Raw genomic sequence first — 24,694 nt, 5'->3', positions numbered from 1 at the left:
TAATAATTTATAAAATATATTATATAATTTATATATAATATAAAATAATATAAAAATAATATAAATAATAATTTGTAATAAATTATATAAATATAAAATAATTTTAAATATAAAAACAATTATTAAATTTAAAATAATTTTTTACGTTATATTTCTTTATATAAATTAATTAACGTAATATTTTAAAAAAAGAAATAATTATTGTAAAAAAAATGGTTATAAAAGGGAATATTATTTTATTTTTAAAATATTATATCCTAAAACCATATATTACCGGTATGGTACTTAACTTAAAACCATGAAGGCACCGGTTTTTATTGAGATACTTACAAGGTATGAAAATCAATACAGTATTCCTTACATATTGTACGCCAATTATAGATGTGTTGGAGGTGTTCTATTCCGACACGAGATACGAGACACGTTTTCGTCTAGTAACCCAACATAATGGAACCTCGTATCAATTCAACGATTATCCTTACCTACCTAGGTATCCGGACAAGTTGAAGTCAATAATAAATAATAAACTCTACGGGGTTCCGGCTTAGATGTAGGGTATCGGCGAGCAGACTATTTCTGGCCTTGGACTCTTAGCTGAATACGATATTGGATATTGTCGGTGTTGCTAGCCAGCCTCATTAGTCTTTTGCATGGAACCTAATTTTGCTTGTGCCTGCATGCATCTTGCATAGATGCAGACCCTCTTTAAGACCTAATATTTCCTGCGAACCACGCGTACGAAATGGGGGTAAGTCATGATAATGGTAACATTGAAGTGGGCAGAGTTTCGGAATCTTTGGTATAATTATGGACTATATAGCAACCTGACGTAGCCTTTTTGTCTTAGTTGATTCTCGTGCCTGCCACATGTCGCATTTAAAGATGCCACATGCGTGCATTCCGACCTGCTTAGACCAAAGACAAGCAAAGCGCATTAAGACAATGGGTGGAACGGGTGGAACCAATTATCGGCTGGTACCAAAGTTGAGAATTTGACTTTTCTGTGCCTGACGAGCACAGGCCTTCAGTGGTCCCTAATTGTCCAAAGTGGTCCAGTGGTCCAGTGGTCCAGTGGATCGTTGACGCGATGCGGGATCCCCTGCATTTTAGTGTAGGTACATGTACATGCAATGACCTGAAATGGCCCTTGCATGAGAAGCTGGAAAGTTACCGAAGCCAAGATTTAGGTACCTACATGTAACTTAAATTAGTACGATCAGTGCATATTTCCCCTTAGCTTCTTTTTCTTTGCTGCTCGTCATGCCAGACTCCAGTTGCCAACTTAGACCAATCCATAATGGATTCCATTCAATTCATTAGCCAATTAACCAGCCGAATATTATTCGCGATAATTGAGATATAATACTCCACATGCTCAGGCCCGATATGGACATAGCCCGGTAGATATACCCCTTGCTCTCCCTCTCCTACCAATAACAATAAGAGTTGATTTCTCGGCAATCTGCCAAATTTGATCAGTTGCTTTGATTGAGAATCCTTTTTGGCGGCAGGATCATCTTCGTACGTCAGATGATCTGATGGTGACGGGCGCGTATGGAGATTATAGCGCTATCTCTATCTTCAGTTAAACCCCCAAGACATACATACATACGCTTCACTGCACTATTCCGATCACCATGGATAGGAGGAAGTAGACGGAAAAGGAGCAAGGACCCTAGCATTCACCTAGCGCTAGGTGCCGTTCTACCGTGTGCCGTCACCTTCATTTTCGATAAACGTCTGGTTTTGTACTTGAACATTGCGCTTTTGAAGCTTGTTCTAGGTACGATCTGTTGCTGAGCACTCTGCGCCCCCTGCACACTTCGTTGGACATCGTCATTATCTTGTCCTGCGGGTCAGTGGGTTTTACGTAGCGGCACAGATTTCTCCTTGTTACGTATCTGCCTGTTGATTTTGTACCTTTAAGCGATTTGGTTCCACAAACACCCCTAGCACGATGTCGACAGGGTCTGAGACGGTCACTTTACCAAGTGGCTCGTCACGGCCCAACTTCTCTCGTCTTGATTTCCCCTTCGAAAATAGACTCAATTGGCGAGCCCAAAGCCTGAGAGAGAGAAGCCTTCCATTAACCGCAAACACAGTAGACAAAATGGCAACTCAACGTGATCGTCGCGAAAGCAGTGAGCAGTACCAGAGTACCACATCTGGGAGTACTATTGCTCGATCCATGTCTCGCTACCGTAGGCGGGCAGGTAGCGTTGCTGTCAACGTCGATGCAACCCAAAAAATTAATTCCGATCCACCACCCCCATGGGAACCTCCGATAGCCCCCCCTGTGCCAACTATACCACGTCGGTTAAGGACCGCCAGCATGACACAAAAGGGGAGTGACGCCCCGACTACCGCGCTCGATTCTCCTCTGCGACATCAGATGCGCCATACTGAGAGCACGCGAAGGCATACGCTGCATCGAAGTATGGCAGATCAATATCAGAGCCGTCCCAGCACGGCGAAAAGCGCAAAGAGCGAAGAGAGCGGATGGCGCAGGCTTGCTAGTCGAGATGGGCGACGGAACAGGCTAAACAGCGGGGAGGATGACGAGGCGTTAAGACGAGAAGTTGCGCGCTTAGAGGCCGAAAACCATCGACTATTAATCGAGCAGAAGAGGAAGGACCTCCAAAGGTTAGAAGTGGAGTTAGCGAACAGTCCAAGGCCGTCATTTCAAGCGCATTCACCCAAGCTGAGAAGTCCTGTAATTGAAAAGTTCGTCCTCTTGACCAAGGGGCGGAAAAGTAGGGATGGATTATCTCCTGGGCTTTCTCCAACATCCTCAACCACCAGTGTCGAACCCACGAAAACTCAACCAACCGGAATAGAGCCTGGCGGAAGAGGCATTGTGCCACAGACGGATGCGCCTCACTCTGCGATCAATGCTGGAGAACGAGTAAGTGCGAATTGTGACTTAATGCAATCTATAATATGTGTTAATGTGATGTTAGAATGTCGCGGTGCGCTATAGACAGCATACTTTTAGTGTGGAGGTCACCCCCGAAACGACTGCGGACGATATAATAGCCTACGCCTTTAAGATGATGGGTTCTAGCGATATTAATCCGTCGAATTACGTTGTCAAGGAAACTTATGGCGTACTGGGTCTTGAGCGCCGTTTACGACGCTACGAGCATATTCGAGACGTCATGAATTCTTGGGATCGAGATACTCAAAACCAATTGACAGTAGCATTATCCGAATCCGAAGCACAGGGTTGGGAGTTAGACATGGACTCAGTTCCAAGCCTCGACGAACCACCGCAAGGTTTCCAATTATACATGTACCACTCAAACCGCCCCGGGAAGTGGAACAAGAGATGGATCACCCTTCTTGAAAATGGACAGATAATCTGTGCGAAGAAGCCGAACGCCAACTCAACCGACAAGGATACCGCGAGCTTATGTCGCCTATCCGACTACGATATCTATACACCTACAGAGTCACAGATGCGGAGGTATATCAAGCCACCCAAGCGATATTGCTTCGCGGTGAAGAGTCAACAGAAGACCAACGTCTTTATGAATACTGAGAACTATGTCCAGTATTTCTGTACGGAAGACCCTAAAATTGCGGCCCAATTTAGGGAAAAGGTACAGGGTTGGCGCAGCTGGTACCTTGTGGATCGTAGGCCAGCAGCCCCGAAACCATCGAGGAAAATCTCGATCAGGAAGACGGACGATAAACCGCCTCAAATAACATCCCCTTCGATCGCTCAGGCTCCAAAGAAGTCAGCGAATGTCGCTTCGATAAATGGCCACCGTCTCCAAGTGTCAGTTGATGAAACGCCGTATGCCATTGGCCAGTTTGAGCCGCTTCTCGACATGAAGCGCTTTGATAAGCGATTATCTCAGTTCGGACAGGATTTCTTACCACCTGTGCCGGATATATCGACCATGCCAAAGGAAATTCCTTCCCATCACCTCAATTCTAATACGACGACCGAGAAGATAGACAGGAACAGCAAGAACGAGCGGAAATTGATAGACAAAATTAATACAACAATTGACGATGGATTCACCGGCAACGGTCTGCTTGGTGAAGGATATGAAGAGCGGAAACATGCCCATGTGGAAACAGATCAGCCGGAGCGAGGGCGGCAAAGACACAGAAATGATGGGTTTACGGAGGGCCCTTCGCTGTTGAATCGGAAGTCCGAACCCGAGACGCCGGTTGAAAAACCCGAATCTCCTTGGTTCCCATCAGCTCTTGAGCATTCTGCAAGACAGCGCAGTGTCGGCTCCATATCCTCTTCCACACGCCCGAACACTTCTGCAGGCGTCATCCGCACGCCTACACATACGCATACGCATACCTACACACGAAGACCCTCTCTCTCATCATCATCACGACCTCCGCCTCTCCCTTCAAGCAGTAAACCTCTAGTACATGAACACCCGCACCCCCTTTCCTCACAACCGACTGGACTTTCGCACTCGAACCGTCGCGACCGGCCGAAACCACTGGTCAACTTGGAAGACAACACCTTCCAAGAAGCACCACAGTGGGCGAGGAAAAGTACTGGCCATGGCGTCAAAGCCCCTGCTGGCACGGCCCATCTAGTCGACCTTATTGCTGTCTCGAACCCAAGCAAGCAGAGCGGGGATCCCGAAATCCCGCCGCGAAGCGCCCTCCGCCGCCCTCCTCACACAGCCCCCATCCCTAGCCTTTCTCGGACTAGGAGCAAAACTCAAGGCGCACCTCCCCCAAGAACCCCAGTAGGGGGAAACGTTCCCCCTGTCCCGTCTCTGCCTGGACGCGGTGGTGACCGGGAGCAATTCGGGTTGAATCCACCGCCACGAAGCAGAGATCGGGAACGAGAAAGAGAACGAGCAAGAGAACGAGCAAGGGAGAAAGAACGCGAGTATAGCTCCTATAATTCTGTGCCCGGCAGGACGGGCACTTTGAAAGTGGTATAATGACATATTTACGAAACTACCTACCTACCTATATATTACACCATCTAATCCTTAATATCGCGCCGAACGTCGCATATTTACTTTGTCAAACTCACGGCTGGAGGGTACTTCGTTGCCTACATTTTCTTATATACCTACTTCAAGATGATCTCTCACAAAAGCGGCGGAGTTCCGGGGACATTTGATCATGGAGAGCGAGCGAGCAGTCATGAAGATTATATCATGGAAAGCGAAGCGAAGAAATGTGCTTTTTTGGACTTTTTTTTTTTTTTTCACAGATCAATTATGCCGGGATCTGTTTACGATGAAATATGGATGTCAATATAGTTCCTGCGTTTCTTGCATGGTTAATACTGTTACAGGAGGAGGATTCAAGGTCGATAGATGTCTTGCCTACCTACCTACCTACCTACCTTACCTATATAGCTGGCCCGCGTGTCTAGATACCTCTTTTGTAATACTCTGCATCGGAAAGTGATGCTTTCGATTAGATGCTGTATAATGAAAACCACCCTTAGGGTTGTACTTGTTCTATTAGAGTTGATTGTTATGTGACATATTGATAGGTAGTCTACTCTATTCACGTCCCCGACTCGAGTAAAACGGATCTTATACAAGCTGCTAATACTGTTATATTACAGCCAAGCATCTAATATCTAATGTGAAGTTTATGCTCTGGTGAATATTTCTTCACTTCTGGGGGCTCTTTACCGCCCGCCATCCTGTCCGCGGTAGGTAGATGAAGCCAGCAAGGCCAAGCTAGTTTCTGAGGGAGACATCCTCGGGCTAGGTATTCCGTACTACCTAGCTTAGGTACTTGGAACATTTTAAGCCGTAATTTAGGTGCCTTCTAATTCGATAGAAAGCTACGCTCTTAGATGACGTCGAGGGCTCTCATCCCGTTTACTCCGGACTGGTATTAGAACGACTGCGATGCCGTGGAACCCACAGATGCGGCTCAGATCCGAGGTTACACGTATCTTATAACCCTCCACTTGGTTTCTTTTTTTTTCTTCGTACCTCTCGGAGTATCGTTTTCCTATCCCTCATGAATACGGACAGTTTGAATCTTATCAGGTCCGGGCATGTATGAAGCCAGAACAATGTAAATCCCAAAGCACAAGACCATCGAGGGAAACATAACGAAATCGGTTAGCGATCCGGCCAATGCCCTCCCTTATCGAGCGAATAAGGAGTCTGTGCTACCCAACGTGGAAGATAATTAGTACCTTAGGTAGCTATCTATAAGACGTTCACCACTTTTAGACTGATTACCTAGGTCGTTCCTTAATATAGGACTGTCAAACCGTTCGACGTAAGTGCCCCGGAGTTCGGACCTGTGGAATGTTGACGAGATTTAGATGCAGCGTTATATTGGTTTCGGCGAGATATGAGATGAGACGTGCTTCATCAGCTGAGCATTGGCAATGACGTTTCACAGTGTTGGGATTCTGGATGAGATATCTAAGACAAAAGGATGGGGGACCAGAAGCCGCAGATACACCTGCCGAGCCAGTAGAGGATTCCCTAGCAAGGCTACCTAGTTAATGTTAGCATACTCGTGCTACGAATTTCACTCCGGTGGGAAATATCATAGACACCACGACTACACTCGTAACAAGTGGATGTAGTAGTACGTTCAACATTATCACGATAAACTTAGTGTTAAGCTATCTCTCCCCCCCCCCCCCCCCCTCCTGCGTTATGACGTGGGACTAGAAGGCATGGAAGCAACCCCGTCGTCGTTCTGCAAGGAGCTTTAAACGGACTACAGGAGCCTGCGGCTATACATACTGAAAGTAGCTCATGCTGCGTACCCGGTGCCAGGGGTTTCTATAATATCTAACGTATGCATACCGTACTTCTACGTTCTATACCTAGCCCGTTAGCTCGGAGAACAAACCGAGCGGGATTCGAAGATACGGTTAGTCTGGGCCTGTACTCCGGGAATCTATCTGTTTATCTTAGAGGAAGCTCATAAGAAATACGGCATGCTTGTCTCCAAGGGCCTCTTCCCAATAGCGCCCCATTCCGGTTTTTCTGACAAAAACATCTTTGGGGGATATCGTCGAAATAAGTAAACACCGAATAAGCTATCCTTGGCTAGATACGTTACAAGCCCATCGAGACTCGACACCGTCAAAGTCGAAGAAACCCTTCCTGAAATGATATGGGCCTTGATATTAGCGAGACTTTTCCTTGGCTGTCGTTTGACATAGTGGGTAAGAAGACCAAGCCACTGAGTGAGCTGCCGTTAAGCATGTCTGCTAACAAGGCATGCGGCCGGGGGAGCTGACGTTCGGAGATTCGCTCGATGCGGTAACTACGCGCAAGACATATTTATGGATATCACAGTTGATATTCAAAGGTTCCCATAAATAGTTGAACCCGCTAATTAATCATGCAGCCATAAGACGTAATGTATTATTCGTTGCCGAAAAGGGCGAGCGATCGAGTATGAGCAGCTAAAAACGGCGTCGAACTGGCACATCTCGGATACCAGAATATTGTGATTGAAAGCCCAGCAACCCTTTCTATTTGCCGAAAGCTTCTCTCAAGCCCAATTAGGAATCACCCGCTAGAGGGGTACGCGGTATCAATAGTCAAATAAAATCCTAAGGCAAAATTAGTTAAATAAAAGCCATATTAACCTCGAAAAGAACAATGAAAATATTCCCGCCAACGGCCTTCGGACTACAAAGGGTATTATCGCCCGGCGGGATGGTGGGCGATGGTTAAGAGATGAGGAATTATCTTCTAGGCAAGGTAGTTCGCATCCAATTACCTTCCCGCCTAGCACCGGGCCTAGGGTTTGCGCGGGGATCGCACAAGCCAATCTAGAGATGCGGGTTGCCGTAGCGAAGTAGACGCGTGTTTTTAATATCCGGTAGTGTAAAACCCCGAAGACCGGATTAGTTCTGCGGGAATATATATGTCGTGGAAGAAAGCCCCTCTCACTTTCCAACTCCGCGAGCAGAATGGGCTTATTCGAGTAGAGTAAGTTGTAACACATGGGGTCTTCCTTTCCGGACCACCTAAGGATGGCGAGGGACCTATGCTTCGTGAAAACACAAGTATAACATATCGAATTGTAAATTTCAAGGGTATTGTTCATGTCGCTGTCTAGTTAGAAATCTACAGTCATTTCAAAGAATTCCTCCTGCGTCGTCCTAGGCATCCCTTTTACCAGTTGACTCGATTATTCGATAGATTTCGTAAGCTTCGTTCCTCCATTTCGACTTCTTTATTTGCTTCGCTTGTAGATCTTCCGTAAGAACTCTTCGAAAACACCCTTCTTCAATCCTTCACTCTCGTCCAAATGAGAGATCAACTGTTTAATCTCGCCGACAGCCTTCTCCTCGTAGTCCTGGTACAGTTTATCGAGCTTCATTTCGTCGTAGAGCTTCTTGATCTCGGCCTCGTGGGCCTTGTCCTTCCTGCCGTAGTGTTCCTCGAGCGTCTTACGCTGCTCAGGAGTAGCTAATTTTAGGGCTTGGTTGACGAGCCAAGAGCATTTGTTATCCTGGATATCGGTTCCGATCTTGCCAATGTGCTCCGGAAGACCGAAGTTGTCCAGGTAGTCGTCTTGGATCTGGAAGTACTCGCCCATGGGAATGAGGATGTCATGAGCTTGCTTCAAGTTCTTAGGGGTCGCGATGTTGAGCATGTGCAGCGCCAGGGCAACGGGAAGGTAGAAGCTGTAATACGCGGTCTTGTAGACGACGATAAAGGTATATTTCTCTAAGCTGAAGTTGTCGAGGTTTACGACATCCTCCGGAGCTGTGAGAAGATCGCAGAGCTGGCCGAGCTCGGTTTGCAGTGCTACTTCGTGAAATAGCTCCATCATGTCGACGTAAGAGGGGTGAGTCTTGAAGTGCTTCTTGAGCAAGGTGTAGATAGCAGACTCAAGTATGAAAGAATCGTTGATAGCAACCATACCGACGCCTTCCTGGCGGTACCAGCATGGCTTGCCACGTCGGGTAGTGCTACCATCCATGATATCGTCGGCGACGAGGAACATGGCTTGAAGAAGCTCAATCATCCAGCCTAGAGTGGCAGCTTGAAAATACTGCTCTTCGGACAGTTCCTTGCCAAGAAGGATAGACACGGAGTCAGGAACTGACATTCCACGGTTGCATTTTCCGCCAACCGTGTTTTCTCGGAGCATCTGCGTGTAGGGTTAGTACGGGATGCGGCAAATGAGATTTAATTAGATTCAGTGCTCTCCTAAGAGCATAAAGTTGAGTGATAATGGCAATCGAGTCTCACCTTCTTGTACCAATCTTGCTGCTGCTGAGGCAAGTTGTATTGCTTCGCCCAAGCTACGAGGTCCTCCTCGAGCTTGGGGAAGACAGACTCAAACTCCTTGAGAGTAGTTCTCTTAGCCATCTTGTCAACGCGGTGTTGAATGTTCAACTGATAAGGTATGTCCTAGGATACGTCTTAGGATATGTCTCTGGACTTGAGGTACAAGGGAGGAAATAAGGGAAGTAAGGTCTCCTCTTATAACGGCCCAGGAAGTTATATAGGAGTTGCCCCACACCGGGTCGACTTTTTTGTTGACGAACCGTAAATTGCCTAACCCAATGTACCTTAGTACACTAACCGGTTAGCTCTTAGTACACTAGCTTAAGATGGCAGATGGTCGGTGTTGAAAGTTTTAATTTGAGTGCCCCTACGTGTGACAAAAAGTGTTGCACGGTACTACGTAATATATCATTTAGTGCCTGCCGGTACCTACCTACCTAGGAGGTACCTAGTAAATTGATCGATATCTTATCTTTACCTCTTATCGTTATCTTATCCTAGGTCAATATTGATTTTCGAGGGGCAGCGACAGCTCCTGTTCATCCTATTCATCCTATTCATGATTCATGTGCTAAGAGCTTTCTTTATAAAGCTTCGTTACTGCGAAACAAAACCGGAAGGACTACATCTCTTGAAAATGTAATGTGTCTAGGTTATACCGTCGCCAAAGCTCGTTACCATCCATACCTAAATGCATACAATCCAAAGCTCTGAGCACAATTGAACTGCGACGCGGTTTCGTCGTTGTCGCGTCCAACTACACCAACTACACCAACTACAGTTACTTTGGTCATCTTCACACATATAGCACGCAAATATGTCTCTTAATAGTAAGGAAAAATCACAACTCCGAAGCGCCCTACAGGAAGCAGTTATAAAATGCTCAGAGAGATGTCTTTATCAATCTTCAAAATGGTATTCATTGATCTCTATTCCTCACAACATTACACACTACGGGTTCTAATCCAGGATATTCTCTAGGGCAGCCGAACTACTTAACGCTATTCCTGAACCCGAGGTATCGCTTGACGATTCTCAGCTGTCGGATGCATCTAATGGATACGCATCGACAGCATTCGCCCAAAATGGCGACCCGGACGAAGCAATACTCGAAGCTAAAGAGATTAACAAGTACCTTCTAGCCAAGTCCCTCTTCGATTGTCGAGAATACGACCGCTGCGCTGCAGTTTTCCTTCCCGACTCTACCTTGGCTGGAATGGCATCATCAAAAGAGCCGAATAACGCGACACCCAAAGGCAAGGGGAAAGGCAAGGTCACAGCACCTAGCACCAGGACAAGCAGCGCGGAGGTATTACCACAATTGAGTCAAAAAAGCCTGTTTCTTGCATTATATGCCAAGTTTCTCTCGGGAGAGAAACGTAAAGATGAGGATGCCGAGATAGTAATGGGACCTCAGGACATTGGCACATGCATCAACAAACAGCTATTGACAGTCAGTCGCATTTTAGAAACATGGTTCGAGCAACGGAAATCAGATGACGGCGAAGAGATAGAAGGTAGCCAAGGGTGGCTTGAATACCTCTACGGTATGATTCTTGCCAAAGAAAAGAACGAAGAGCTGGCCCTATATTGGCTAGTCCGCAGCGTACACCTATTCCCTATGAATTGGGGTTGCTGGCTAGAGATGACTGCACTTATCTCACGGGTGGAAGATGTATGTTACAGTAGAATATTGTTCAGGTTCACGATCGCTAATTTAATACAGTTAAATCGCATAATGCCTCGCTTACCGCAAAACATCGTCTCCTTTATGTTCCATATACACACCTCGCTCGAGCTCTACCAGCACGATCCAAATCTCGCAAATTCCCTCGACCAACTACTCAATATATTCCCGACGTCATCTTTCCTGCTCACATGCGATGCCCTGCTATCTTACCACGCAAAGGATCTCGTTGCAGCAGAACAACACTTCAGCAATATTCTATCGCTACACCCCCATCGACTAGACTCGCTTGACCATTATTCTAACATACTCTACGTCATGAACTCACGACCAAAACTCGCATTCTTAGCCCATCTATGCAGTAGTGTTGATAAATTTCGCCCAGAATCTTGCGTGGTAATTGGTAATTACTACTCGTTGTTATCCTTGCACGAGAAAGCTGTGCAATATTTCCGACGAGCGTTGATGCTGGATCGCTCATGTTTGTCCGCTTGGACGCTCATGGGGCACGAGTACGTCGAACTTAAAAATACACATGCGGCCATCGAATCATATCGCCGAGCTGTGGATGTAAATCGGAGAGACTACCGTGCATGGTACGGATTAGGGCAGACGTATGAGATTCTAGAGATGCATGCATATGCATTATGGTACTATAAGAAGGCAGCCGGTCTCAGACCATGGGACGGAAAGATGTGGATGGCCGTTGGCTCGTGCTTACAGCGCATGAACCGAAATCAGGACGGTATCAAAGCTTTAAAACGGGCGTTGCTCGCCGAGAGCTACTACGACACAGGTAGCAGCATCGGTAGCGGTGGGATAGCGGGTAGTCTCCGAGGTGCGCACATGGACCCGGAGATCCTGCTACAGATCGCCAACATGTACGACGGCATAGGTGAGGAAGAAGACGCCAAGGCATACATGGAAATGTGTGTGGCGCAAGAAGACGGCGGGGTAGGCGACAGCCAGGGCGAAGGCATCGCAATCCATAATGATTCGCCGGGAGAGGGCTCGGATGACGACGGCGATCGCGCCGGGCGTGGAGAGGGAGGTACGGGGGTGACGGCCGCCACTAGCAAAGCCCGGATATGGCTTGCGCGCCACGCGATGAGGACGGAGGACTATGTTACGGCGAACCGCTTAGCGAACGAGCTATGCCAAGACGGTGTTGAGGTCGAGGAAGCGAAGGCGCTCATACGAGAGGTTAGGTCCAGGATGGAAGCTAACGGAATGGAATTACCGTCAGCGGGATAAGTCCCCTATAGCACGCTACGACACTCACGAATTACGACTGTCTTAATGCCACAAAGTGGTTTGGAAGCTATGGCTCGTGCATCGATTGTGGCTAATGAATTATGATATCTGCATGAATGGAACATTAGTGAAAGTGAAGTTTTCTGGTTTCCTGTGGGTAACCGATTGTAGTATCGAGAACAAGATATCGAGAACAAGAATGTTCTCCGCACACGCCGGGCGGTTGCTTGACTCTAACCTCTACATGAACCTCAGCAACGTAACATATACATACCAATATACAAAATTTTCTTGATCGAGTTGGCTAGAGGGTTTGTGGCCTCGTAAGCCTAAGAGTAAGAGTCATTAGCGCAAGTGAAATTCGCATTTCACTTAGATTAGGTACTTATAGAATAAGAAATATCAATAGTATTAAGTGTATCTAGGTACCTGTAGAATGTCCGGATTCTAGATGAGGACATGTTCAGTATGTATACCTACCTAACTAGACATAGGCTCTCGTAGTTAGGTTAGAGTTCCTCGTGACATAGAAAGCCGACACCAATCTACCAAAGTTCGTTCAACGCCGGCAGACTCCCACACTAGATAGTTACTGAGATCTAGACACCATGTAGGGGTGTAGTGGTTGGTTGTATGGACCCTTGCATTCGGCGCGCTCTCTTCAGGTACTAGGTTAATTACTAAGACCGTTCGATGACGGGCAGGTAGGTTAGGTATATACATAGAGCAGGACGGGGAGGATCTAGATAATATTTCTGCGACTAATCACAACGTGCCAACGCATGAGACGTGGCTTTTCTAACTTTCTTTTTACTCGCTGGTCCGTATTTTCCCTTATGCGTAGTAGTATACGGATTATAGGATACCGGGGTCGGAGTTAAAGATATTCCACATATCGAAGATGCTGCTTTAACTGATCGGGACGGATATCTACTGCTAGGTACCTCATATTACGTAGGTTACGTATGGGGTTGCATCGAGCTCACCTCGGTCCGCCTCTTCCTTTGCGCCGCGAGTGAGGTATAGTCTTAGTTACCGAAGCCAGAGATACGGCGCGAGGATGGTCGCATTATGTCTTAGGTGGCGCCTATAAAAAGATACGGATTCTTACGTATGAAAGCTAGGGTAGAGGATGTGCGTATTGGTATTAGTGGGATTATGAGGTAGGTAGGTATAGTAAGTAATATAGCTCAGCTCTCGTAACAAGAGGTAGGGATAGTGTGACCGATCTGTTACCGGACTTGTCTTCCTCGGTAGGCGACTTATACATACGTGTATATGGGATTTATATTGACTGCTTGTGTTACCGCAATCGCAGATTCATACCTTAGATATGTACCTCAAAACGTATAAGATGAGCAGTTTAGGAGGTAGACATGCAAGCGCCGTGATGTATTAGCTGGCGAGGCAGAGCGGCGTTCCGCCTACAGCAGAGACATGTCTCTTCCATCCTACAAACAAATTGCTAACCCACAATTCAAATATAGATCCCCATTCCCATAGTATAATATATATATATATATATATATTCTCTCCAACAAACCCATAATCACGTCAATTATATATCGCACGAGCCCAGCAAGCGAGTGAATGACAGCCCGCCGTGAACTCCTTGCTTGCTTGCCCCGCGCCAGCTCGCGGACTAGCTGCATGGCGGCAGAGGAAATACGAGCTCCATGACATCTTGGCGGCGCAGACATACCTACCTACCACCTGTGCGGAGCGCAATCACATGCATACCGTTACATTTTCCAGATAGTAGATACATACACACATACATAATATACTCAGCACTCCCTTACTACTTACTATATGTATGTAGGGGCGGGAGAGGAGCTAAGTGGCGGCCTGTCCCAACTGGGAGACGAAAGAAGAGGATGATGCTGGATAGGTAGGCAGCCACCTTTAAACGGGGCGTCATACGAAGTTTGCTGATGAACTGTCAGACTTACAGTACCTAGATATCGTACTAGATATCGTAGGTAGGTGGGCTCTGGTCGCTCGTCTACCATGTCCCTGACATAGACGGTTCGTGAAATTCCGCGTCCAAAAAACCGCCTGTCAGCGCCGATTTCACGCTGCAGGGGTAGCGAATGCGATGGTGTAGTCATACAAGAGCCCGAGTGAAGAAGCGGGATATCGATATCCCTCCATAGGAATCTCCTAACCTAGGTACCTAAGTAAGAACGTCATACCAAGCCTCTCAACAGAAGTAAGCTTCGAAGAAAACTTTTTTCTTCCTCTTTCGACCCAACTAGCATACATATAGGTTAGGTAGATAGGTACCTCGCGCACATAGATCAAAATTCCGGTACGAAAAAAAAAAAAACCTTGGAAACTCGTTCGTCTCTACATATAACGTGCATACAATCCCATCTAGATCCCTACCTCATGTGGAGCTAATCCGACAAAAGCAGCAATAAGCAGACAGCTATTCGCCACGGTATGTTGTCCGCTGCAGCTGTGCCGTGAGCTACTATGTAGATTGGTGCTGTCAGCATTAAGGCCATACATGCATGACAAGAATGAATGACGAATGTAGAAATACTCTGCGTTGTGGGTTAGCTAGCGGGGGCCAGTTGTCCGAACTGAGAAGAGGAGGAGGAGGAGGGTTAGGTTAGGTTGGGAATGCCGGGTATGTGAGAACGTGCTTTGGTTCGTGCGTGCGGCTACGGTCACTAAGGTGGTGTAATTCATAGCGCAGTAGTGCTGCGGGTTGGGAAGATGGCGTTCAGCTTAAGCTGAGATCCATCAATCAACGACGACCAGGCTGAAGATATACGGTTTTCACAGTGAGAGTTACGATTGAATATAAGGTACAGCTTTGGTGATTATTATGGTATTTTTCTATATACGTTATTATTGTACCACCCAGATACCGGGTTAGCTTCAGGGAGTGTAGTTTCGAAGCTTGTCGGCATCGAATTAGCCAATATGCGTGCATACACGCAGATTAATATCCTAGATATGAACCCTCCCCTTTTGTGAGCCTCAACATAACTCCGCCTTCCTTTATGCTAGCCCACATTATCTCGTCAAAGTCATCCATCATAAACAGCATGCCAAGCTCCCAGGGGTATCGCTTGGTTTAATGAGGGTATAGAACGAGGCCGCTAACCATTTCCGCTTCCAGATGCCAACCATATCAAATCATAGCTTCATCCAAAAGGTGAGGGGAATCATTTGCCGCCTAGGTATTATAAAAAAGCAAAAACGGGTATCTGCAAAACGCAATAGTACGGAGTTTCGTATTACTTAGTTTACAGAGCGAGGGCAGCGAGACCAGCAGCAAGAAGAGCACCGACGGGTCCAACCTTGCCGGCAGCCGCCGTGGGGATCACCACCGGGCCGGAGGATGTGGGCGGGATGGGGACATTAGTCGGGACTTCGGGGGTGGTGATGGGGACGGTTCCGGAGATGTAAGTTGACGGCGCCGGGGTGTAAGTGATGACCGTAGAGCCGACCGTAGAGCCGACCGTAGAGCTCACGTTGGAATAGGGGTAAGAAGAGAAAGAAGAGAAAGAAGGGGCAGTCCCCGTAGGAATAAGAGTTGGCGGAAAGTACGAAGTTGTGGTGATTGGAGGAGGTTGAGAGTAGGTAATGGTGCAAGGGCAGTCTTTTAGAATGTTAGTTTCCGTAACCTTTAGTATAATGAACTAATCTAGACATACTGGTGATGGTAAGAGTGGTCTCTGTAGTAGCAGTATATGTCACATTCTGCCAGGCGAAAGTAGTAGGAGACTAGCCGAAGCGTCAGTTAGACTATTGTTCAAGGAGTACTACTTATGGTGTGTTAAATATTATGGTGTGTTAAATATATTATACATACCGGGCAGTAAGTAGTGTAGTCGGTTTCCACGACCGTTGTCCAAACTGCGGTCTCACCCCAAGCATTCGCAACGGCAAACAGCCCAACGACGGACGCGAGGATCTGAGTTAGCTTCATTTTGATCGGTATATTGGCCACGATGGTAAAGCGAAAGGACTGGTGTTATTATTATTATTCGACTTGAATCACTAAGCGATTGGAGTTTACGAAACGACTGTGATGTCAGTTGAGATTCGACAGGTAGCGATTGAGAGATCCCGAGTGATATAAGATGTTGAAGAGATAAGTATGTTGGAAGTGCATGCAGGACAGCCACCTATTTATTTTCTCTTGGACCTAAGAGGGTTGAGTTCTCATTGCAACCTTATGGTGGGCAATGGCAAGCAGCCCGACCCGGCCGGTCCAGCCCGTAATCGCAGGCTTACAAGCTCAAGGGCTGGGAGCTCTTTGAATGATGCCATGCATATCAATGGCGGGCAGTTGCCATATCGACCGACGCTTGTCCGGGGTTAACAAGCCACAAAGGCAGCCAACCATACGACCGATACATCTCTACACTCGTAGCCGTCGTAGCCGTCATACGGTCGGATGTGTGATACGGCCATCCCATCGTCTTGATAAATAGAGGCTGCCATTCCGGTCACGATTCATCCTAAATTGCCCTGTCTATCTCGTAATAACTCGTCGTGAAGCCATGAGAAGAGCTATTGATACTTAGCTCCAAGGCTAGGCTATCTGGATGCCCAGCCTAACCTTTACGGAGCGGCGGTAAGGTACGTTGCATCCAATTTAGGCCCCATCTAGCGATACCAGGTCAGAGTAGGACCTCTACTATAGAATGGTCATCTTCTCTAGTGTGATACGAGGTAACAGTCTCAGTAAACGGTTGTTACTCGTGAGATGTACGGACATGTCAGCATATCTCTTCAACAAATAGCTCTTTTAGATCGTGCGATAGATAAGGTAACAAGATAGTCAGGCGGGGTTGGTGATGCTGAGCTGAGAATGTGATAGGCGTTCGAAGAGCCTCCCCTGCCATTCTGGTCCATCAACAGAGGCTGACCTGAGCTGATTGGGCACGTCATATATTTCGACTTTCGCTTTTTGGTAAGCGGGCTGGCAGGGCTGGTGCAGAGACACGGTGGCTGTTAAGGAGTCTATACCTCTTGCGGGCTTATCGATGTAACAATGTAACAATGCTACCGAAAGGGCCGAGCAAAACCTCGTGTTGCTGAGCTACCAGTCACCAGTCAACCAGTCTAAACGGAGTGCCAAGCCCTCTAGAATATCAACGTTTTCTCTTCTCTCCCATTAAGATGAGATTAGAGAATCTGAGGCGTGAATATATTCAATCTTCAAATTTGGTGATTAACTAATAGATTTCATTAGATAGGCATTTTATAATAGAGAAGAGTGAGTATTTGATCTAGGTAAGTAAGATCTGAAAGTTAGGTATGTTGTGTTGTTGAAGGAAGGATTGTATTAAATTGTGGGTTGGTTGAGATTTCATAGGTTGAATTGGATATGATAAAGATATGCGAATTATGTTAGGTACTCGAATGTGTATCACTGCATGATAGGAAAGAGTGATACCTACCGTGGTTCAAATCGCAGACGGAGATTCCAGTCCGGTCAAAGCTTCCAAAAAGGTTAGAATAACTCAACGCGATAACCGTGGCTTCTGCAGATAAAGATAGCAATTACCTACCTACCTTATGATAGGCAAGTACATTCGACACTTGCAAGCATTAAAAACATTCGGATAATTGAAAATGGAATTTCCCCAAATATTTCTCTTGATCAGAAACTTTAACCGCAAGCAAACCTAAAGTCGCCATCTGAAATATCAACATCTCGACAACGTACCTTGTGCTTCTTCGGTTGAAGTGGCATGCTTGGCTCAATGTCCCAACGACGAAATATTGGATTGCAGACAGATATATGGTAGCACGACAAATATGTCTAAATGCTGCGGATTACCATTGGGTCTGCGAGAAAAAGCTAGCGAGTACTGATTGTCCAGGCCGTCGAAAGAAATTTATTAGGTCTGACAGGAATACCACGGCGTTCTTTGTCATAACTGCCTCGTCTCTCCAGCAATCCAGGATATGGATAGAGAAACTCCCCGCGATGTCGGTTAGGTAGCTTATCTAACCGCGGCTTCTTATGAGAATCAGTCGGCGATATTCGGAGGACCGGCGACAAAAGAGTGAGCTTTTCGGACTTCTTTTCAGGCCACCAATACAGCGACCGCAAGAATGACAGTAAGAGAAGGTCTTCCCCATCGAGCCAATGAGGGAAGAGGTATTTTGTTCTCTCCCGAATGAACCACAATCCATCCAAAAACGCCAATAGCACGTCATCACCGACATTTCCGTTACATCGCGGTTCCTGAAAATTTGATGGGCTCGGCTTCGACTTGCAGTTCTCCGCCGATGCCCATTGGATATCTAACAAGCGAACATGCCAAGCAACGGCCCGGAAAATTTTCAACTCCTAGCTTTCTTCTGATAGGTCGTCCGTACCTGCATAATGGTATCTTACTTCTTGCTGACTGTTAGGTCAACCCTCACCGGCTTCGAATAGTACACTCAACATCTCGGTGTCTCTCTAAGAGGTGTACCTGCAGGCTGGCTTTGCTCCAATGAACTGGCTGGCACTATGTGATTCGGCTGCAGGAGGAGGCCAACTTCAGCGTCGAGGCTTGGTTGAAAGTTGTAATTCAGTGCGTCTTTCTTCACCGTCTCAAGAAAACTTGTTTTATTTGATGGCTAAAATTCACTCACAAGTATCTTGATGAATCATCATACCCAAGCCATATAGTCGTTGGCTAAAGCAGTATACGACTTCAGGGTTACTTGGAACTTCTCTCCTTCCGGGAATCGGATTTGGTCGAGGATCTGATACCGATGCATTAGTTCATGGCTCACGGCAACAGGATGCCGTGGATAGACTTGAAAGGCCGCATTTTGGCCGATGAATTAGTGGTCGGTACCTACACTAACGTATGTAAGAAGAGTGAAGAGATTTAAGCTTCGGTATATGAAAGACTAAGGACTATACCGGTTGTCTTGATTGTGGTTGGCTGTTGAGTTATAGCTAGGTACCCAGCTACCTCGGCCACCATATACAAACATATCGTCCACTACGGTCCAGCAATATATCCGCAAGTCTATGTGGATCGCGATGCATGCGTGGCAAAAGCAAATCAGGATGCTATCCTGTCTCTTGGGTCCCCCCGGTCCCGTGGTTGATGGTGTGAAGGCGCGGCCCCTAACGCTCGACGGTCCGGAGTTGCGGGTATCCAACTCGGTGACTAAATCTCTAGGCGTTGGTATCGGTCCATTCCAGCTTAACACCCGGTGCCTTAGTGGCTACACAGCTTGGTCAATATGGATCATGTTTTCTTGCTGATCCACTCGACCGTGAATAGCGCGAGGCCGACGATTTCGACAGTTGAGCCTTATTACTCATTTTTATTGGCAACACCAATGGCCATGTCAAATTCCTCCAAGGTTCCCACAAGTTTTATATCACCATGCCTAGCCATCGAAAGACTAGAACATCTACCTTGTCTCCCTCACGAGATCTAGTCTTCTTGGTTGAGAAATTTGCTCTGGCACCAGTGCCATAGCGCCTTATCGAGCTCATGCAACTGCAGTCCGTTCAATAATTCATCACATGTGTTACGACGCTGCGTTGGCTACGGAATGGCAAAAGAAGAAAATTTTGCAAGCTGCGGTCATAGGTCAACCTAGTTCGAGAAGCCTCAATTACTAGTCTGTTTACCCCGTCGTGCTCACTCAGTTGGAACCATATTCCCGTATGAAGTTCCATCTCGGGCGCAAGGGATGTGCTTATTCCATCCCAATATCACCACCTTCGCGATGTTCTACAAGGTTGTTGTCATGTCCGCAGTGTATTAGCAATGTGAACAATTTATCTAAATGGTACCACGTATGGATTACTCCCGGCAGAGCGACTAAGCAAAGAATTTCATCCGAGGCGCAAAGCCCAATGTCGGCAACAGTCCGTTAGGCTACATCATCGCAGACCTAGATGCGGTGATAGAATATACCTCTTTCTCACATTTGTCGGGCGAGACTGTACCCTCTCATTGTCTGCCACATCAGTGCTAATGCCACATGGAATATGTCAGGTACCAGGAACAAGATCTTAAAGCCGACCAATCGGGTTCTAGAACCAGATCGAGTCCAGCAGTTGCTAATGCAGGGTAAAATTCCTTTACCTACTTGTTTTCTTTGTGTGCCACCCCCTTCTAGTCCTTTGTAAATTTTCATCTTACCCCGGCAGACAGCCCACCCGAATCTGTTGGATTGGTGGAAGCACGAGTTTTTGCTTGTGAAGCGTCCTTGCGGAATTCATAAGCTCACACCCCGTCGTTATCTGTCAGCCCTAAAATAGTATCGCCAAGATTCCATCAGTTGCCGTCCGCCAGGCTCCGCGACTTTCGAGGATGCGCATTTTAATGGGGTACCGCTGACCACTAATGTCTTCTAGAATAGCTCGGAGGGTTATAATCCAGATTAAGAGCTGATGCAGTCACTTTAGCATTCCATATTTCACCGCCGCTAGACTCATGCTAGGCTCAAATATATGGGTTTAGCAAAGTTTGTCCCGGCTAGAACTTAGAAGGAACCATTAGTACGAAGCCCTCCATCTGAGCTGCTGGGCCGTTTGCACTTAGGATGCAACCCTGATTCAGGAACAGGCAGACAGGTCATCCTTTTCGGCCTCCACAGCTACCTACCTGCGGTGGCTGCGCTGATACATTCACGGCACCAGGGGGATTGGATGGATCCTGGATCATGGAATTGGTCTAGGACCCCTTTCTTCCCGTTCCCTTCCTTTGTTTGTACCCCCCGCTGCATACTAACGCAGCACTCGCTCTAGACGTGCTTGACGTTTCTTGTTCATTGGATACAATGAACTCCTCGACGATTGGTTGAGCTAAACAATGATGGTAGAGCCACGAGCCGACCTCGCGTGGTCTTTGTCCCCCGGATTTCATATAAGACTTTGTGCCATCCCGCATCCTAAGTCTGTCTATCATTTCTATACCGCCATCAATCTTCTGGTTCTATACATTCTCTTTCAGCTCTTGGTAGCTATCATTCCTTTCTTTCAAGGCTTATTCGTGATACATTCATTTAACACGAAGCTATATACCCTTAGCTACAATATACATTCCCTATCAACTGAATCCAGAAACCACAGGGCAACAAGCCATCAGATATAGATACTTTGACTATCACTTCTATCAATAAACAACAAACAAAATGGGCCTATTCGCTAAAATCGCCGCCTTTGCTGCTGCTTCGGCTACTCTGGTTAGCGCCAACTCGTTCACATTCGTCAACCAGGACGGCGCCACCCGCCACATCGCCTTTACCCCGGCTGCAGGACAAGCAGCTATCGCTCCCATTACGATTGGAGGAAACGGCCAGGCTAGAGTGGACTTCCCCCAGGGATGGATCGGCAATGCTTACGCTTTCAACGAGGGTGCCCCTGACGTCCCGGGCATGCTCGCCGAGGTTGCTTTCAACGGCTGGAACGGCTTGACATACTTTGACGTCTCGGCCATCGTGAACCCTAACGACGTTAACGGTGTCAAGGAAATGTACCCGGCTAGTCAAATGCAAGCCGCGTCCAAGGTTGCCGTATCCGGGTGCCAAGTGTTCCCTTGCGGCAGCGCTTACTACCACCCTGACGACGTCCAGACCGTCACGACCCTAGAGACGGACCTTATCGTTACCCTCGGCGGTGGCGCCCCCGCCCGCCGTGACGTTGAGGCCATGGTGGTCCCGCGTAACTACGTTCTCGGCAAGCTCTCTGCGTAAGCGGAGCCTTATCCTGCCTTGAAGGCGTTGTGCGCTGGGCGCTCGGAAACGATGACACGACTTTACTTCTACTAGCATTACCCATCCTTTACAACCGCCAACCCGCCGCGAGCCTAGGTGCTCTGCGCAACATTCACGACCTCGAGGGATCGTGCTGGTAAAAATATTACTTCCCCGGCGGAGTAGAAGATGGCATGCTGGTCAGGTTCCCTTCCTGGAAACAAAAACAAACAAACAAACCCGATACTTATCACCCTTCTCCACATTCGTTGTCTTATATCTTGCAATTTTCTATTTACGTGTATATACTTGAGGGTCGCACTTCTTGGTTTGCTTTGGAAGGGACAATTATACCCCCTTTGGTTGTGCTATAGCGAGATACCAGATAGATGGAACGAATAAACGAGCTTACGGTTGATTTCAAACAAACGAAATTATTCATTGTCCACGTGAAATTATTGCTTTGTTATGTCTATCGTCTTGTACGAAGGTCTAGACTCGAGACCCTTTTACGTAGCGTCAAAGCCGTAGGCACGCACCTCGACACATGGTTCCAATTTACTGTTTCTGATTATCTCTTTGTTTCCCACTTTCTCACTTTCCCAATTTCCCGAAATCATTGCCCGCTGCTGATGTTAAGCGAAGCAGTCCTACATAACTCATGAAGATATAGAGGTATTGGAAGTAAAATGTTATCAAGCTATCACCCCTGGCGGTGGAAATGATTGACCCCCGCAGGATTGCGTGGCGTCCCGTCGATAGCATTACGCGGCACAGCATCGAGATGCACCCCAATCTCCACCCCAGACGAAGCCACGAAACGAAACAGAAACAGAACTAAACATAAACGCCAAGCCTAATATAACCACCTACCTAGGTATTAGAATATTAAACTACTTGTCTACTTACTTACCTGGGTACCTAGGTATGTATCATATCATGAGAATTCGAAAATGTTGTAGTTGCTCCATTCGGCCCATGTCGTTATTTTCTCCAAGAGGTTATATTTAACTCGTAGTCCTAGTCGACGAACAGGGTGTGTGGGCTATTTATTGATATACTAGGTTACTTACCGCGTTGGGAACCTTCACCCTTCCAACGCCAAAGTTCGGGTCGATCCCCCGGACCTTAAATTAGCTTGTCAACTTCCCGATACCGACCCGTCTAGAACGATCGAAGTGCCTCGGCGACGTTTCGTAATAGAGTGTCTGGTAGGTATGTATGTATGTATGTATGTATGTATCGTTCGAGCGCCGAAAGACGCATTGCGTTTTGTTTTGTTTTGATTCGTTTCTTGCGCCGCGATGTCGCCTATTGCTAGATATGTAATTATATATGAGTACATGAGATAGTGCATGTAGTGTATTGTACTACTCTCCGGTTTGAGGATCGACCCCGGGGTCAGTGACCTGCGCCACGATGCACTGGTGGGATTGCTACAGGTGCGCTGCTATGTAGGTACACTAGAAATAACCTGGAACTAGGGTAGAGCGCGTGCATTGCTACATATGTCGGCGATGGGACGAGTAGGCTATTGGATTAGATAGCGTTGCGGGAGCACTTACACTTACACTTACACTTACACTTATACTTACACAGACCCTGACACTAACACTAACACCACCTTACTTTCTTGCCTATGTTGTATGAAGTAGGTTGTGTATAATTAGATAAAAACATGAATATTTCGCCAAGACCTGTCGCAGTTCAAATAAAGACAACAACAAAAAAAACGTGCCAAAGCCGCAACCGCCAAGCTTTTTTGATATCCCAGTTCGATGCCACGATGCGAGGGTGATCTGTCTTATCTGTTGTAGCCGCACACCCCCCTTCCACTCCCCCAGTATATTGATTGGAATGTAGATATGTACGTTGTGTATGTGCGCATTGGAGATCTTGTTATGCTTGGCATGCGAGACATCGAGAGTTGTGATGAATTCACCTAAGATATGTAATTGTGAAAGTAATTGTATAATTAATAGATAACGCTATGCTGATCGTTGCATGTCATTTCGTGACAGCGGCTCTCAGCATCTTATTTCCTCTTACCTTACCTTACCTTACCTTACCTTTCCTCAACAGCCCGCAGGTAAGACGGGCGGGTATAGCCTATTCGTCCTCCATAAGCAACTATCCTATCCAGCTCAATACACCAAGGAAATTCTACATTCTAAAAGGCTCCAAGTCGACCAATTACAAACAAGAGCAGAAGCAGAACCATCCCGCCTATTCAGGGTCTTTATCTTCCTTGTATAAGTGCCGAGCGGCTAGCAACGCGAACACGCTCCGGAAGTGAAACGAATAAAGCCTGCACTCCACGTTTTCCCGCTGCTGAGGAATCCTTACCGTCGTACAGACGTACTAGTTGGTCAATGCCTATCAATATTACATGTAGGTACGTCCTCGGGGCTGATATCCGGTGCCTGAAAAGGATCTACCTTACCTTACCTATCTCTCCTATGCACCTTTTCCAAGGCACCCCTCGCATGCCACCGAAGCCGGCAGGACTCTTTGTTCAATGCACTCCTGCATGCATGTATGCATAGGTACATACCAGTATCAACTTGGCCTTTCTCAGGATCCAGCATCTGTCTACCGGTAGTAATTGCTGCCGCAAGCCGGGCGACCACGGGCAAAGCAGCAAGCAGGCCATGAACGCGACCGGCTCACCGTGCGACCTGCTGATGGCCGAATGGAGGGCTCCAAGTCAGCCGCTGTGTTATCATCCAGACGTCTTATCGTTATGACCTGTCATTTACGAATATTTATTAGCATTTACCTACCCCTAAACAGGCCGTGTATATATATATATATATATATATGTAAA

The 24,694-nt window shown here is 47.0% G+C and overlaps 5 protein-coding genes across 5 annotated transcripts; 3 read left to right on the top strand and 2 right to left on the bottom strand.

Moving 5' to 3' along the window:
• Nucleotides 1-1,820: 1,820 nt before the first annotated feature.
• On the top strand, nucleotides 1,821-5,022 carry F4817DRAFT_269546 (uncharacterized protein). The gene is made up of 2 exons (XM_049299399.1): nucleotides 1,821-2,905; nucleotides 2,961-5,022. The coding sequence occupies exons 1-2, from the start codon at nucleotides 1,958-1,960 to the stop codon at nucleotides 4,926-4,928; spliced, it is 2,916 nt and encodes a 971-aa protein (XP_049154901.1). The 5' UTR covers nucleotides 1,821-1,957; the 3' UTR covers nucleotides 4,929-5,022.
• Nucleotides 5,023-7,473: 2,451 nt separating this feature from the next.
• Nucleotides 7,474-9,430, bottom strand: F4817DRAFT_269525 (terpenoid synthase). The gene is made up of 2 exons (XM_049299398.1): nucleotides 9,198-9,430; nucleotides 7,474-9,096 (listed from the first exon to the last, which is right to left on the bottom strand). Exons 1-2 carry the CDS (start codon nucleotides 9,315-9,317, stop codon nucleotides 8,173-8,175), a joined length of 1,044 nt encoding a protein of 347 aa, XP_049154900.1. The 5' UTR covers nucleotides 9,318-9,430; the 3' UTR covers nucleotides 7,474-8,172.
• Nucleotides 9,431-9,704: 274 nt separating this feature from the next.
• Nucleotides 9,705-12,474, top strand: F4817DRAFT_350872 (anaphase-promoting complex subunit CDC23). The gene is made up of 3 exons (XM_049304998.1): nucleotides 9,705-10,151; nucleotides 10,218-10,911; nucleotides 10,963-12,474. Exons 1-3 carry the CDS (start codon nucleotides 10,054-10,056, stop codon nucleotides 12,175-12,177), a joined length of 2,007 nt encoding a protein of 668 aa, XP_049154899.1. The 5' UTR covers nucleotides 9,705-10,053; the 3' UTR covers nucleotides 12,178-12,474.
• Nucleotides 12,475-15,279: 2,805 nt separating this feature from the next.
• Nucleotides 15,280-16,290, bottom strand: F4817DRAFT_268647 (uncharacterized protein). The gene is made up of 3 exons (XM_049299393.1): nucleotides 16,007-16,290; nucleotides 15,849-15,918; nucleotides 15,280-15,793 (listed from the first exon to the last, which is right to left on the bottom strand). The coding sequence occupies exons 1-3, from the start codon at nucleotides 16,121-16,123 to the stop codon at nucleotides 15,438-15,440; spliced, it is 543 nt and encodes a 180-aa protein (XP_049154898.1). The 5' UTR covers nucleotides 16,124-16,290; the 3' UTR covers nucleotides 15,280-15,437.
• Nucleotides 16,291-21,193: 4,903 nt separating this feature from the next.
• Nucleotides 21,194-22,061, top strand: F4817DRAFT_268817 (uncharacterized protein). The gene has a single exon (XM_049299394.1). It carries the CDS (start codon nucleotides 21,307-21,309, stop codon nucleotides 21,865-21,867), a length of 561 nt encoding a protein of 186 aa, XP_049154897.1. The 5' UTR covers nucleotides 21,194-21,306; the 3' UTR covers nucleotides 21,868-22,061.
• Nucleotides 22,062-24,694: the final 2,633 nt, after the last annotated feature.

Source organism: Daldinia loculata, assembly GCF_022478755.1.
Source record: "Daldinia loculata strain CBS 113971 unplaced genomic scaffold F4817scaffold_72, whole genome shotgun sequence".
Lineage (NCBI taxonomy): Eukaryota > Fungi > Ascomycota > Sordariomycetes > Xylariales > Hypoxylaceae > Daldinia > Daldinia loculata.
The sequence above is the reverse complement of the archived record's forward strand: the minus strand, read 5'-3'. Positions and strand labels throughout refer to the sequence as shown.

Coding starts and splice junctions, on each gene's coding strand:
- F4817DRAFT_268817 (XM_049299394.1), top strand. CDS start 21,307: ATGGGCCTATTCGCTAAAATCGCCGCCTTTGCTGCTGCTTCGGCTACT.
- F4817DRAFT_269525 (XM_049299398.1), bottom strand. CDS start 9,317: ATGGCTAAGAGAACTACTCTCAAGGAGTTTGAGTCTGTCTTCCCCAAG. Junction 9,097..9,197: donor AGCAAGATTGGTACAAGAAG/GTGAGACTCGAT, acceptor CCCTACACGCAG/ATGCTCCGAGAAAACACGGT.
- F4817DRAFT_350872 (XM_049304998.1), top strand. CDS start 10,054: ATGTCTCTTAATAGTAAGGAAAAATCACAACTCCGAAGCGCCCTACAG. Junction 10,152..10,217: donor CTTTATCAATCTTCAAAATG/GTATTCATTGAT, acceptor GATATTCTCTAG/GGCAGCCGAACTACTTAACG. Junction 10,912..10,962: donor TTATCTCACGGGTGGAAGAT/GTATGTTACAGT, acceptor AATTTAATACAG/TTAAATCGCATAATGCCTCG.
- F4817DRAFT_269546 (XM_049299399.1), top strand. CDS start 1,958: ATGTCGACAGGGTCTGAGACGGTCACTTTACCAAGTGGCTCGTCACGG. Junction 2,906..2,960: donor CGATCAATGCTGGAGAACGA/GTAAGTGCGAAT, acceptor ATGTGATGTTAG/AATGTCGCGGTGCGCTATAG.
- F4817DRAFT_268647 (XM_049299393.1), bottom strand. CDS start 16,123: ATGAAGCTAACTCAGATCCTCGCGTCCGTCGTTGGGCTGTTTGCCGTT. Junction 15,919..16,006: donor ACTACACTACTTACTGCCCG/GTATGTATAATA, acceptor CGCTTCGGCTAG/TCTCCTACTACTTTCGCCTG. Junction 15,794..15,848: donor GACCACTCTTACCATCACCA/GTATGTCTAGAT, acceptor ACATTCTAAAAG/ACTGCCCTTGCACCATTACC.